Source organism: Dipodomys spectabilis, unplaced genomic scaffold, assembly GCF_019054845.1.
Source record: "Dipodomys spectabilis isolate Male_0828 unplaced genomic scaffold, ASM1905484v1 ptg000187l, whole genome shotgun sequence".
NCBI classification, from domain to species: Eukaryota; Metazoa; Chordata; class Mammalia; order Rodentia; family Heteromyidae; genus Dipodomys; species Dipodomys spectabilis.
The window spans coordinates 649,806-664,775 of record NW_024870864.1 but is presented as its reverse complement, the minus strand read 5'-3'; the positions used below and the strand labels follow the sequence as shown (position 1 = coordinate 664,775).

The window sequence follows — 14,970 nt, the reverse complement described above, 5'->3', positions numbered from 1 at the left end:
TTTCTTCCATATTGGGTGACATGTACATTTCTTTTGTTTTGCATAGCATCAGCTGTTCCTTCCTTCCCATCGCTGCCATTGAGTTGCTTAGTTCATTTTGATCAATGTCCAGTGCAGCTGACGGGTCCCGCTGTTGTATGTTTTTCCCTGATTCCCTCTAGTTCTGTGTCCTCCTCCTAGTTTCCCTCCTGTGTACACATATGTACCAAATACGTTATCAGCAGCATGGGGTTATTTAGTAGTGATTTGACTAGATCAGTGGAAGTCCTTTGTTTCTTAAACCTTGTTAATTTTGTCGTATCACCTTATATTTTGGATTTAACATCCACTTATCAGGGAGACCATGTGCCATTTGTCTCTTTGCTCTTGGCTTACCTTGCTCAACATGATTTCTTCTGGTCCCATCCATTTCCCTGCAAATGCCATTATTTTGTCCTTGCTAATGGTTGCATAAGATTCCATTCTGTATAGATACCACAATTTTTGGATCCATTCATCTGTAGTGGGATATCTGGTTGCTTCCATATCCTGGCTATTGTGAACAGTGCTGCAATAAACATGGAGGTGCATATGTCCTTGTATCCTGGTTCCTGTTGTTCAGGATAGATGCCTAGAAGTAGTATGGCTGGGTCATAAGGGAGGTCAATATTTAGCTTTCTGAGGACAAGGGAAACATTTTTAAGGACTATGAAAAATGCCAAAATCACCTGGTGGGTGTGGGGACTTTTTTTTTTTTTCTGGTCTTGGGGCTTAAACTCAGGGCCTGGACACTGTCCCTGAGCCTCTTTGTGCTCAAGGCTAGGACTCTACCACTTGAGCCACAGTGCCACTTCTGGATTTTTCTGAGTGGTTTATTGTAGATAAGAGTCTTACTGACTTTTCTGCCTATGCTGGTTTCAAACCACGATCCTCAGATCTTAGCCTCCTGAGTAGTTAGAATTATAGGCATAAGCCACTGTGGTGCCTGGCCAGATATGGGGACTTTTAAAGCAGTGCAGCCCTCCTAGCTTCCCCTTTTCTTCGTGTGTGTGTGTGTGTGTGTGTGTGTGTGTGTGTGTGTGTTGCAAACGTGCATGGGCACACGCTAGTACTAGGTTTCAGACTTAGGGCCTTGCCTCTTGCTTAGCTTTGTTGCTCTACTACTTGAGCCATAGCTCTACTACCCCTCTCAGGTTTTTATTTGCCTATAGCCTCTACACCTCCATATCTAACCCTTTCTTCTGCTTTCAGTTGTGGTACTGATGTAGCCCTCACGCATGGCAGGCATGAGGAAGGAGGAGCAGCTATCTATGGTCTGAGGAAATGACGTAGCCTTTCAGCCACCTGGGTAACCATTATAGTATTCTGCTTTGTTTTCCAAGAGTAAGGTTACTGAGTTAGTGGTGACAAGGAGTGGGCAAGGCAGGAAGTGTTTCTAGAATATTCCATTGCCCTCAAAGTTGAGTCATCTTGTTTCAGATACTTTAGAGAACTATTTTCTTCTCCCCACTACTCTTTCCTCTTAACCTGAGGTGGGTTTTATTTGCTTCCTTACCCCCTTTTTTGTTCTTTCTTGACATATTTATTTATTTAGGGCTGGCTTGAATTCAGGGCTCTAAACTCTCATTTGGCTTTTTCTGCTCATAGTTGGTGCTCTGCCACTTGATCCATAGCTTTCATCCAGCATATTGCTGGTTAGTTGGAAATAGAGCCTCTTGGACTTTTCTGCTTGGGCTCACTTTGAACCATGATCCTCAGATCTAATCCTCCTGAATAGCTAGAATTATAAGCATGTGTCACCAGCATCTGGCACCTTTATTAGCTTGTATGTATTAACAGGGTACAGTGTGATGTTTATATACATGTACACAGTGTGCACTGATCAAATCAGAGTAACCAGCATTTGCCTGTCCTTATCATACCTTTATATTTGGAGTCCTTGAGCTCCTTTTATGAAGATCTTCATAAAATATCGGATACGTTATTGTGAGCTGAGGCTATCCAGTATGCTGTGGAGCCCCAGATCTGAGGCTTTTGATCTCAGTACATTTGGTGCTGGAGAAGCAGCCCCCACCCTCTTCCTGGCCTCCATTCAGATGGACTTTTTTTAACCTGAAGGTTTGTTGGTTTTGTATTTCGTACCAGATCTTTGTGTATACAATTGTACAGATGGGTTGGCCTGTAATCAGTACCTCAAAATGAGGTCAGAGCCACTTGGAGTAAAAGCAAAAGCCTTCTCTGCAAAACCTCTACCCATGAATGGAGCCCTCTTTGATCTGGTCTGTTTTCACTTTTTCTGACCTGACATTTGGCACAATACCATACTCTGTCAAGCCTCTAGTAAATCATTTTATGTTTCCTTTTTAGAAAATGAATTTGCAGTCAGCACAGACCTAACAACCTCTACCATAGTTTGCTCTGTCAGAATTTGCTCTCTCTCTATTTCCTTGGGACATACTATTTATTCATTTATTTATTTTTCCTAGCCTGTAGTCTTGGTCACTGGGTAACCTCTCAGAGGGCAAAGAACAAACTTCCATGATTTCCCTGGGTAGATTTAACTATGCTGGGTCTATCAAGATGGCTGAGGCCCCTCAGGAGTTTTTGTCTATTGTTTTTTCCTGCATCTAATAAAGAATTTGATGCTGTACCTTTCTATAGGCACAACATCTAAGGAAAACAGTAAAATAATCATTTCATAACAAATGAATCAGGGGTCATTTAATGACAAAGAAATACATGGTCTCAGGTGTCACTTGGGTGAATTCAGCTGCCATCTAGGTCTGCTCTAAGGAACTTGTGTGTATGTGGGGGCGGGGGGGATGTTGGGTGTGGGTGTGCCAATAATGTGTAGGGGTGTGTGTGGGTTCCAATGGTGGAGCTTGAACTCGGCCCACATGCTGACCCTTAGCTTTTTTGTTCAGGGCTGGTGCTCTACCACTTGATCTATACCTCCAGTTCTGGCTTTTTGCTGGCTAATGGAGACATTAGCCTGTCTTGGCTGGCCTTGAACTTGGATCTTTAAATCTCAGCCTCCTAAGTAGCTAGGATCACAGATGTGAGTCCTTGACACCTGGAAGGGGCCATTTTAAAAGTTGGAGACTTGGTAAGCTTAGCATAATTGGGTTCTTATTTTGGATTTTTGTCTTTAGAGTTCAGAAGATGAGCTGGGTGATAGTTTGAGAACCTTAGAATAGAATTCATTCTTTTGTTTGTATTCAGCATATTGTACATGAACCCATTCTGAAAGAGAAATATCTAAACTCCAAATGAAGCCCAAGCAAATTTAGTAGTCAGAAGTCTTACAAATGAGAGATATTCACCTGAGTTTGGTAGCACTCAGAAAATATTAAATCCATCTTTACATTTTCTCCTTTTTTTTTCTGGCAACTGGGCATAAAGCTTGAACTCGGGGCTTTAAGCTTGTTTGGCTTACTTTCTCATGGCTGGTTCACTACCATTTTAGCCATGCCTCCCACGTAGCATTTTGTTGTCTAATTGCAGATGGTGTCTCACAGACTTTTCTGCCTGGACTGGCATTGAACCACAAGCCTGTAAGTCTCAGCATCTTCAATATCTAGGATTACAGGCTTGAGCCACTGGCACCCTATCTATTCGTCTACTTTATTAAGGAAATATTCAGATGGCACAGGAGTTTTCAGATGTGATTCAAGGAAGTAAATTATAGTGAAAGTAGCTGGGCGCTGGTGGCTCACACTTGTAATCCTAGCTACTCAGGAGGCTGAGATCTGAGGATCACAGTTCAAAGCCAGCCTGGGCATGAAAATCCATGAGACTCTTATCTCCAGTTAACCACCAGAAAACTGGAAGTGGCACTGTGGCTTAGGTGATAGAGCACTCACCTTTAGCTGAAGAGTTCAAGGATGGTATCTAGAGTTCAAGCCTCATGATAGACCAAAAAAAAAAAAAAAAGAATGTAAGTAGTTGTGGAGTTTCTGGCTAGAGAAGAAGATGCTAAAGACCCTAAAGTTGATGCCTTTTAGATAAAGACATTGAATGAGATGACTTGCCCAGAGTTATGATATAGGCAGCTAGATTTGCCCTACCTTAGTTCACAGGTCCTAAGGAAATCCATCTGTTCTCAGGACCAGTGAAAAAATAACAAATAGTTTTAGGCCTTTAACATATGCTGCTTACAACACCAAGTCTGGGAGAATCACAGTTTCAAGTCAATCAGAGTAAAAAGATACCCAGACACTGTCTCAACACACAGGCCTGGTATGGCTCACATTAGTGGTTCCAGCTACCTAGGAGACAAAGATAGGAAAACTGTTGTCCAGATTAGTCCAGGAAAAATGTGTCAGATTATCTGAAAAATAGCAAAAACAAAAACAGCTGGGGTATGGCTTTTATCTGAAAAATAGCAAAAACAAAAACAGCTGGGGTATGGCTTATGTGGTAGAATGCCTGCCTAGCAAGTATGGGGCCCTGAGTTCAAACCCCAGTACTATCCAAAACAAAAATACGTAAGTAAAACTATCATAACTTGAGGACCATCTATATTTAACTTTCTTGACTCATGCTCATGCCATGCTTCAGATCCCAAACTCCTCAGTGTCCAAATAAGGACTGATCATGTATGTGGTCTTAGGTCCTAGCTGAAGGTGGGTATGGTTTAGGAGGTGTCTTAGTGAACCAGAGCTTTTATTTCTGTTAGCCCCTTCTCCTGCCTTTCCCCACAACATCCCGGAGCTGTTGTTCTTCCTTTTGTTCTTCCTTCCCAAGGGAAGAAAGGGATGTGATAAATTATACTAAGAAAACTCTAGCTTTTATTGGTGGTATCATTTTAGATAAAAAGGAGAAGGGGTTTCCCCCTGAAAATCACAACAGTCAGACAGGTACACACTAGTTATAAGAAAGGCCAGCCCTGCTTCTTCCTGGAAAGCTATTATCTGTTGGACACATGAAGCTAACAGAATGACTGGTCATTGCGATAAGGATGACTGACTCGGTCTTATGGTGGCTGTGAAGAGAGTCAGCAGGAGACACAGACTCAAAGGTCAGAAGTGGCAAGGGTATGTTAGTATGCTTAGTTTTCTTCAGATCTTAAGTGTGATTTGGGTGAGGAGGGACCAGCATCAGGACTAGGAAGAAGCATAACTTCTGTCACAGAGGATTTCCACACTTGGCAGCCAAACTTCAAGATGAAACAGAGGGAGAAAGGATGGGAATGATGGGAGCTCACAGCCATTTACATACAAATCCCCTGTGGTCTGGAAACATGGAAGGAGATGTGGTATCATGTATGAGAATGTCCCTGAAAGGTTTTCTAAACTTCTGGGTGACTCACGCTTGTGTTTATAGCTATTTGGGAGGCTGAGACTGGAAGAATCATGGTTGGAGGCCAGCTGGGCAGAAAAGTTCATAGAACTTTTTCAAAATGTAGAGGTGCAGGCATGATGCACACCTGTTAGATTTGATAAAATAGAAAAACTAACATGTGGATTGTGCCCAAGCAATCCTAGCTACTTTGGAGACTAAGTTTGGGAAGATGTAGGCAGGAAGTGAGATCCTGTCTCAAAAACCAGGGCTAAATGCATGGGTTCATGGTAAAAGTACCTGCTAGCAAGCACAAGTACCGGAGTTCAAATCCCAGTACACTCTCCCCTCCCTATCCCCAAAAAGTTTTTTTTGAAGTACTTGGTCTTAGCTTATGTGTGTTAATTTTTAATGTTAATATGTGTATTTAGAAAATGCTAAACAAGTACGAAGAATGATAATAGCCCCAAGAAAACTTTTCTAAGGATTTGTAAATTTAACATTTTTGAAACAAATTAATAATCTATTACATGGATGATTATATATCTTATTCATAAATAGTAACATTCTTGTAATATCTTCTATTCATTGTATTTATTAACACATTGTGAACATTTTTCTATTATTAAAAGTCTTTTTTTTTTGGTCCAGTTGTGGGGCCTGAACTCTGGGCCTGGGCGCTGTCCCTCAGCTCTTCAGCTCAAAGGCTAGCGCTCTACCACTTGAGCCACAGTGCCACTTCCGGCTTTTTTCTTTTTGCTTATGTGGTGCTGAGGAATCGAACCCAGGGCCTCATGCATGCAAGGCAAGCGCTCTACCACTGAGCCACCTTCCCAGCCCTTAAAAGTCTTTAAAGCATATTTGTGGCTGTTATATGGCACTGCAATCTGCTGTTATGAAACAACAGAAATATAAAAGAATTAAAATAAAATTACAAAAGGAAAGCGTTTTTATAATTTTTATTGTGATTAAGTGATTGCATAAATTTCACACATTTCACAGTATTGTGAGATAATGATGCTTAGTTAAAGTCACAAACACATTCTAACCCTCATAAGATAAATTGTCATTATCGTGGTCTATAAAGTTTGTGAATTCTATGAGCTTTGATAATACAGCTATTTCTTCCACACCAGGTGATATGTATATTTCTTTCCTTTTGCTTAGTGTAAACTGTTCTCTCTTTCCCACTCATTCCCTTCCTCCTATCACTGCCCTTGAGTTGCTTAGTTCATTTTCATCAATGTCTAGTGCAGCTGATGGGCCCCTCTGTTGTATGTTTTCCCATTTCCCTCTGTTTCTGTGCCCTCCTCCTAGCTTCCCTCAGATGTGTATATATACCATTTATGTGGTCAGCTACATTGGGTCATTTAGAAATAGTATGACAAGATGAGTGGAGGTCCTTTGTTTCTTGAGTCTTATTTACTTTGTTGAATCTCCTTGCATTTTGGCTTTAGCATCTACATATCAAGGAGACCATATGCTGTTTGTCTCTTTGCTCTTAGCTTACCTCACTCAAAATGTTCTAGTTCCATCCATTTCCCTGCAAATGCCATTATTTTGTCCTTTCTAATGGCTGCATAATATTCCATTGTATATAGGTACAACAATTTTGGGAACCATTCATCTGTGGTGGGGCATCTAGGTTGTTTCCATATCCTAGCTATTGTGAACAGTGCTGCAATAAACATGGAGGTGCACGTGTCCTTGTATATTGGTTCCTGTTGTTCAGGGTAGATGCCTAGAAGTGGTATGACTGGGTCATAGGGGAGGTCTATTTTTAGCTTTCTGAGGTACCTCCAGTCTGGAAAGCATTTTTTTTAACCAGGTGCTAATGGTTTACATCTGTTGTCCTAGCTGCTTTGGAGGCTATGAAGGGAAGATTAGGGTTTGAGGCCAGTCTGGACAGAAAAGTTTCTGAAACTCCATCTCAACAGAGGGAAAATGGACATAGTGGCACAATCCTGTCATCCCAGCAACGATAGGAAGCCTAAAAGAGGTGGATTGTGGCCCAGGCATATGTGGGAAGCAATATCCAAAAAAAAAGAAAGAAAAAAGAGAAAGAAAGAAAGAGGGAAAGAAAGAAAGAAAAAAACAAAGAAAGAAGGAAAAGAAAGAAAGAGGTGAGGGAGGTAGGGGGAGAAAGAGAGAGGGAGAAAGAGAAACAGAAAGAAAAAGAGGGCACCCAGGGCAAAATGGCTGGAGGAATGTCTCTGTAGTAGAGTTCCTGACTAAAATGTATGAGGTCCTGAGTTCAAACCCCAGTACCTCTAAAAAAATGCTTTAAAAATGTCAAGGTTGAGAGTATAAATGGAAAGAAATTTCCACAGTTGCTCTTGAGATAGATCTATATTCTCTGACAATAATTTGCTCTGTTTTCCCCCATTTCCATTGATGTCTGGTATTATTGATATGGCCAGGACTCATCTTTCATTAATAGATGTAGAAAACACTAATGGCTGCTAATAGGTTGGTGTATTAATAGCTTGGGTCATACATAATGGCTCATGCCTGTGATTCAAGCTCCTCAGGAGGCAGAGAGCAGAAGAATCAAGGTCTGAGGACAGTCCAGGCAAAAAGTTAGTGAGATCCGATCTCAAGTGCAAACCCAGAAGTGCTGGCACAAGCCTGCCATCACAGCTACCCAGGAAGCAGTAGGTGGGTTGTGGTCCAGGTTGTCCCAGGCAAAATTTACAAGACCCTACCTGAAAAAAATAACAGCAGTAACAAGGGATAAGGCTGTGGCTCAGGTGGTAGTATACCTGCCTAGCAAGTATGAAGCCCTGACTTCAAACCTCAGTACTGCCAGAAATAAATAGCTTGTTGGCTAATACTAAAAGTCCTCACAGCCATTCTGTTTTCCTGGTCTAGAGCTGATTGGTGTGGACTCAGACTGATGAGCATTTGCCTATCTCCCTCTGTGGGACTTGATGGTGGGGCTGCCCTCCTCGGCTCTCCCTTAACCAATATCCCACTGCATCTACCTCCAACATCCTCTGGACATCCAAGCTCCAGGACATGGCTTGATCAAGGACTTGTCCTTAGACTTTTCAAAGGAGACTATAATTTCTGAGATATTATTAGCCCTAATATTTGGATAATGTGTAAAAATCCCATGGCTTTCTATGTCCTTCTCAGATAGAGCAGCCTAGAAAGGTAGTAACCTCAGACTTTGAGACTGGAAAGAACAACTCTCAAGTACAAGCAAAAATGGAAGTTCTTTGAAGCTGGCAGATTTGTTTATCAGGGGATTTATGAAGAAGGAAAAGAGGATTTGTTGTTTGTTTTCTGTTTAGTCTAGGGATTCTCAGAACTCACCTGATTCTGGCATAAGTGTCCATTGACTAAAGCCAGAATGATTTTACTTTCTCAGTTAACTTTCTCTGTCAAAATGTGAAGTTGAGTGCCTGGCTCATAGTAGAGTGCAAGGCTCTGGGTTCAATCCCTGATATTAGACAAGAAGGTGAGTTGTCAACTTGGTTCCCCCCAAATCCTTTGCCCATTGAGGACCCTATTTCTGAACAGGCCACTGCCATCATGAGATGCCTACAGGTTGTCACTGAATTTTGTGGTTCAAGGCTAGCACTGTACTACTGAGTCATGGCTCCAGTTTCAGCTTTTTGGTGGTTAATTGGAGATAAGAGGCTCATAGAACTTTCCTTCTTGGGTTGGCTTTGATCTACAACCTTTAGATCTGAGAAGCTTAAGATTACAGGCATGAGACTCCAGCACCCAGCTTCAGCCCTGTGTTTTGTGAGTTAATTGAAGTTGAAGTCTCAGACTTTGCTGCCTGGGCCGGTTTTGAACTGTGATCCTCTGGATCTCTTTGCCTCAAGGGTAGCTATTACAGATGTGAGCCACCAGCACTAGGCCTGTTAGTTATCTCACTTCTTTGGGTGGCTGTGAAACAAATTGGAATCATACATGAACAGCTAGCAGAAATCTAGAAAAGAACATGAGTTTTTTTAGCCAGACCATCTGTGGGCAAAGTACTTAATCACAGATGCCTGAAAGTTACTGACTTGCTACATTTTCCCAGCCTTGCTCTTAGCTCAAAGTTCCCTTTACTTGGTTATCCATTGAATCTTCCAGTACCAGCATTATTTGAGCGGTAGCTGGTGAAAACAGGGAGCTGATCAGTGGCTATTTTCATTTATATATTAAAAAGAGGTTTACATGTGGTAAACTACTTGTAATATGAAATTCACCACTTTAATATATATGGTTAAAATATATTGTATAAAATATAAACTATATATGGGCTAAAATGGTGAATATGTGTGTATGTGTACATATATATTTGTTTATATATGTTTTTGTATTGGTGTTGGGGCTTAAACTCAAGGCCTCTGGCTTGACTTTTTACTCAAGGCTGGTGTTCTACCATTTGAGCCACACCTCCATGTCCAGATTTTTGCTGGTTAGAGATATAAGTCTCTTGGACCAGTCTGTATAGACTGGTTTTGAACCACCATCTTCAGATCTTAGCCTCCTGAGTAGCTAGGATTACAAGCATGAGCCACCAGCACCCAGACAATTTAACCCTTTTTGATTGTACAGGACAGTGGTATTATATACATTCACACATGCATAGCTGTCATAGCCACATCTATAACTTTTTCATCTGTCCAAACTCTGATCCATGAAAGATTAACTTCCCATTCTTCCCTCTCCCTCGGCCCCTACTAGCTCTGTCATTATCCATCACTGGGAGTTTGACTGCCCTCAGTACCTCATGTAAGTAGAATAGTATGTACAGTATCTGTACACTCTCTTGAGCTGCACTGCTGTTTACCAGCCCATCCCAGCAGAACAGGCAAGCCCAGTGGATGCACAGTAGAGGGGTATAGACACAGGGGTACAGGCTTGTAGAATGACCTGGGCTAGCCTGGCCATGGCTGTTAGGGTTTTGCAGATGTCCTGGGCTAGCTCAACCAAGGCTGTAAGAGAGATGGGCTGCTACAGTGCCAACTTTGCAAGAACCAGGTGGTTCCTGTCTAGACACTAGCTGATTATGTAATTTTACTCAACCTCCATGCACCAGATGTTTGTATTGCACCCGAAATCTGATGAAATTTTTGTACCTTTTTTTTTTTTTGGTGGTTGTTATTTTGGCAGTGCTGGGGATAGAACCCAGGGCCTAGTATACCCTAGGCAACTGTTCTACCTTGAACCTCATCCTTAACCCCCTACCATTATATTTTTCAATTTAACTTTTGAACTAACATGCATTTATATGAAAAGGTTTCATTTTGATAATTCCACAGATACATGCAGTGTCCTCTGAACTAGTTTACCCCCTCTATTATATTTCCATACTCTGCCTCCCCTCCTCTCTTCTTTTCTCCTTTTTCAAACAGCACCTAGTGAGTTTCATTATGCTATTTGCTATCTATCTATATGTATATTATGTATACATAAATTATATATTCATGAATAAATATGTATACATGTGTACATATATGTAAATGTGTATACCTATATATGTGTAATACCCCCTCCTCTTCGCCCCTTTCCTTTCCCACTTTACACTCATGTCCATTATCATTTTAGGTCTAGATTCCACAAATGAGTGACATGTGATATTTGGCTTTTTTATCTTGTTTTGCCTCTATCTATCTATCTATCTATCTATCTATCTATCTATCTATCTATCTATCTATCTATCTATTTATTTTGGGGTCAGTTGTGGAGCCTAGATGCTATCCCTGAGCTCAAGGCTAATGTTCTAACACTTAGAGCCATAGCACCACTTCTGGTTTTCTGGTGGTTAATTGGAGATAAGTATAACACTGACCTTCCTGCCTGGGCTGGCTTTGAACTATGAGCCTCAGATCTCAGCCTCCTGAGTAGCTAGGATTACAGGCATGAGCCAACAGTAACCCTGCCTGTGCTTTTGCTTAATCTTGCTCAACATGATGGTCTACAGTGCAATTCATATTCCTGAAAATAACATAGTTTTATTCTTCTTTTTCTGAGTACCGCTACATTTATTCCTCCCTCTCTCCCTCCCTTCCCTCCCTCCCTCCATCCCGCTCTCTCCTCCCTCCCCCCTCCCCTCCCTCCCTCCCTCCCTCCCTCCCTCCCTCCCTCCCTCCCTCCTTTCTTTCTTTCTTTCTTTCTTTCTTTCTTTCTTTCTTTCTTTCTTTCTTTCTTTCTTTCTTTCTTTCTTTCTTTCTTTCTTTCTTTCTTTCTTTCTTTCTTTCTTTCTTTTTCTTTCCATTCCTGGGCTTGAACTCAGGGCCTGGGCACTGTCTCTGAGCTTTTTTTCTCAAAGTTAACACTGTACCACTTGAGCCACAGCTCCACTAACTTTTTGGTTGTTAATTGAAGATAAAAGTCTCAATAGACTTTCTTTCCTGGTCTGGCTTTGAACCATGACCATCAGATTTCAGCCATCTAAGTATCTAGGATTCCACTGATGCCCAGAAAGAAGACATTAGTTTTTAAAGTAGGGCAAATACCTAGTCACATAGTCACTGTGTAAAAACTTCACCCTCTACCTCAGCTTTCAGGCCCTTCCCTATGGGGAGCTAAGGTTATACATCTCTTAGGCATCCTTCCAGAAATATTCTATCTACATAAAATCCTTGGATGTTTGTGTGTGTCTGTCTGCAAGATGGGTGTGCTCATCTAATAAGATATTACTCATAGCTGTGGTTAAATGGTTAAATCAACACCTAGGCTTTGTGTGTGTGTGTGTGTGTGTGTGTGTGTGTGTGTGTGTGTGTGTGTGTGTCCATGTTCAGCTGAACTATGCACTATCACTATATTTTGCTTCTTCAATTGTTTTTTGCTTTCTCTTAATGCAAGAGTTTCCTTGCTTGCTGGCTTAGTTTTTCTAAGTATCAACCACATCCTCCCCGAACTCCGCAGGAAAACACTGAGCCCTTCTCTTACAGTGATGGAACTATCAAAGCTGTTTTCCTTCTGGAAGACGTGACCTGTTCCCCACATCCTGCTTCAGCCTATAGTGGCTTTCCCTCAGGTCCAGCCCAAACCCTTCCTCTTCGCTGTCATTCTGGGGACCCCTACACTTCTTCTGTCTCCTGGAACTCACCTTTCCCTCTTTCCCAGCTTTTCATCCCTCACTTTGGCATGGAGCCCTCTGTCCACTAACTTCTTGAGCTTCACATGTTGGAAAAGGCCCTTTTCAGCATCCTGACCTTGGAGTAGTTTGGTAGAATACAAGGAAAATAATTATCCTGTGATAATTTTGAAGCCATTCACATATTTCTTTTGATTCCCAGAATTACCCTTAGAAGTGTGATTCTGGTCCAATTCACTCCTAAAAGGTGTGCATTCCATCTCTCTGGAAATCTCTGTGATTTGCTTGGTCTTAGAGATGTAATCTTTCCCCGTGAAGCTCCGGGGTGGAGTTTTCTCTCCCACTGTGCTGCCCACTGCAGGTCCTTGCTAGGAAAGTCCAAAAGGTCTGTTCTAGAGCGATTCCCTCCTTTTCTTTTCTTTTTCTTTTTCCTCTTTTTTTTGGACAGTCCTGGGGCTTGAACACAGGGCCTGGGCACTGTCTCTGAGCTGCTTTGGCAAAAGGTTAGCACCACTTCCAGCCTTTTTTGTTTATGTGGCACTGAGGAATGGAACTCAGGGCTTCATGTCCTAGGCAAGCACTCTTACCACTAAGCCACATTACCAGCCCATTCCCCTCCTCTTCTTTCTATGGTCTGCTTTCCTAGAACTGACTTTGAATCTCCCATTTACTATTTTGAGTTCATAGCTTTTCCTCTTGAGTCTCCACAAAGAGGTGGTCACAGATTCTGCAGAGAAAAGATAGACTTAAGACATTTTCCTGTACAATAAGAGGACTATGGCAAATCTGAAATCAGCAGGTACTGGTTAGAGACCCAGGAAAGAGATAATGTAGCCTTGAGTTCTAAGGCAGTTTGGAGGCCAAATGTCCTCTTCCTCAGAGAACTTAACTTGCACTGATTAGATGAGGCTCATCCATGTTGGGGGGAAGGTGTAGTCAACTTTACTTAAAAGCTGCCAATTTCATGGTAGTGGTGTGTTTTGGATGGAAAATGCCTTTATAGCAATGTCTAGGTGGTGTTTGAACAACCAGTCAGGTTCCATGGCTGCCAGCATAGCATAGCAATAAGAAGTTGATGAGTCTTCTATTGCTGTTACATCAACTCAGGATGGTCACTATAAATATTTTTATGTATTTTTCCTTGAAGCATAACCAGTGTGCAGCGCTCGGACAATGGGTCATATATCTGTAAGACCAAAGTAAACAATGAAGAGATTGTGTCTGACCCCATCTATGTCGAAGTTCAAGGTAAGTCCAGAGGTCCTGTGACCTGAGAGCTGTTTGTTTTAGAGCCTGTGTTACATGTTTTGTGGGTGACAGTCAAGATTTTCCCTGTTTATAACTCTACAAACCTTGTAAATACATTTGACTGAAATTTTACAAGATGATCCTCCTTTTAGATAATAATGAAATTACTTCTGTTCTTAAAGTTTGAGCTCTATACTAGCACCATAGGTAAGATTAAAAGGGATCATGGCTGAGCACCAGTGGCTTGTGCCTGTAAGCCTAGCTTACTCAGGAGGCTGAGATCTGAGGATCTCAGTTCAAAGCCAGCTTGGGCAGGAAAATCCATCAGACTTTTATCTCCTCTTAACCACTAAAAAGCCAGAAGTGAAGCTGTGGCTCAAGTGATAGAGTGCTAGCATTAAGCAAAACACACACACACACACACACACACACACACACACACACACACACACACACACACACACACACACACACACACACCATGGACTTCCTTGTCTACAGTTACTTACAATTTGAAAAGAAAAAGTGAAAGACTTCTTGTGAAGCAAAGTATCAAACTGTGGCATTAGCCATCCAATCCGGTGGCATTACCTGCTATTCACCATCCTTTGCCATCTTGCAGTTGCAGAACACAGAAGGCTCAGTGTGTTCCCAGCTCAGCTTGGGGACTGCTTTGGTAGCTTAAACTCCTCACTAGTTTTCCCACATGTGTAATGGAGAGGAAACTCCATCACACAGATACCATGGCATCACACAGAGGTGGGTTGGGGGTTGGGAGGTGAGGAGCAATGAAGGACCTGACAGTGAGAAATGTGGGCTGAAGTGCCTATGAACCAGGCCTTGAGTTAGCTCCCTGAGTCTAGGGGTTTGCATGCTTGGTTTTGCTGTGACCTTAGGGCTTGTCAAAAAAAGAAAAGACTGTAAGGAGGAATGGCCTTGTTATTTTCCCAGGTGTTGCTCCTCATGCCCTGGATGCTGTCCTCCATGACATCTGCAGCCTTCTCCATGATGTTCCTGTCAGCTCAGCTATCCAGTTTCCTTCTTGTCTATTTTCTCTTGTCGAACTCCCACTGAAAGGCTTTATACCACCGATCCTTTTGTGAACCTAGCTTCGATACCCACCAGCACTGCAGGGGAACTGAAGGAGGAAGTCTGGGAGAAGGAGGCAGGAGTGGGAGAGTTGGGACACAGGAGCTATAGGAAGGGAGACCCTCCAAGGACTCCCTATTAGACCTTTGCTCTGGGCCCATCCAGGCTGGACAGCTTGTGCCCCACTTATATCAGCAGTAGCCAGAGGGAGAGAGGGAGGGAGGTTTGCTGCTAATCTGGACCTTTTACTTGCTAGGATCCCAGAAAAATAGCCAGGACAGGAACATGTTAAGTCCAAATAGAGTTTAGAAAAGCTCTGAAACAGG

The 14,970-nt window shown here is 42.2% G+C and overlaps 1 protein-coding gene across 1 annotated transcript in view; it reads left to right on the top strand.

Moving 5' to 3' along the window:
* Mertk (MER proto-oncogene, tyrosine kinase) overlaps window positions 1–14,970 on the top strand; it is a 132,745-nt gene that overhangs the window by 29,361 nt on the left and 88,414 nt on the right. The window contains exon 3 of the mRNA XM_042695402.1: window positions 13,455–13,555. Coding sequence (XP_042551336.1) covers window positions 13,455–13,555 — 101 coding nt within the window. The remainder of the gene's footprint in view (window positions 1–13,454; window positions 13,556–14,970) is intronic.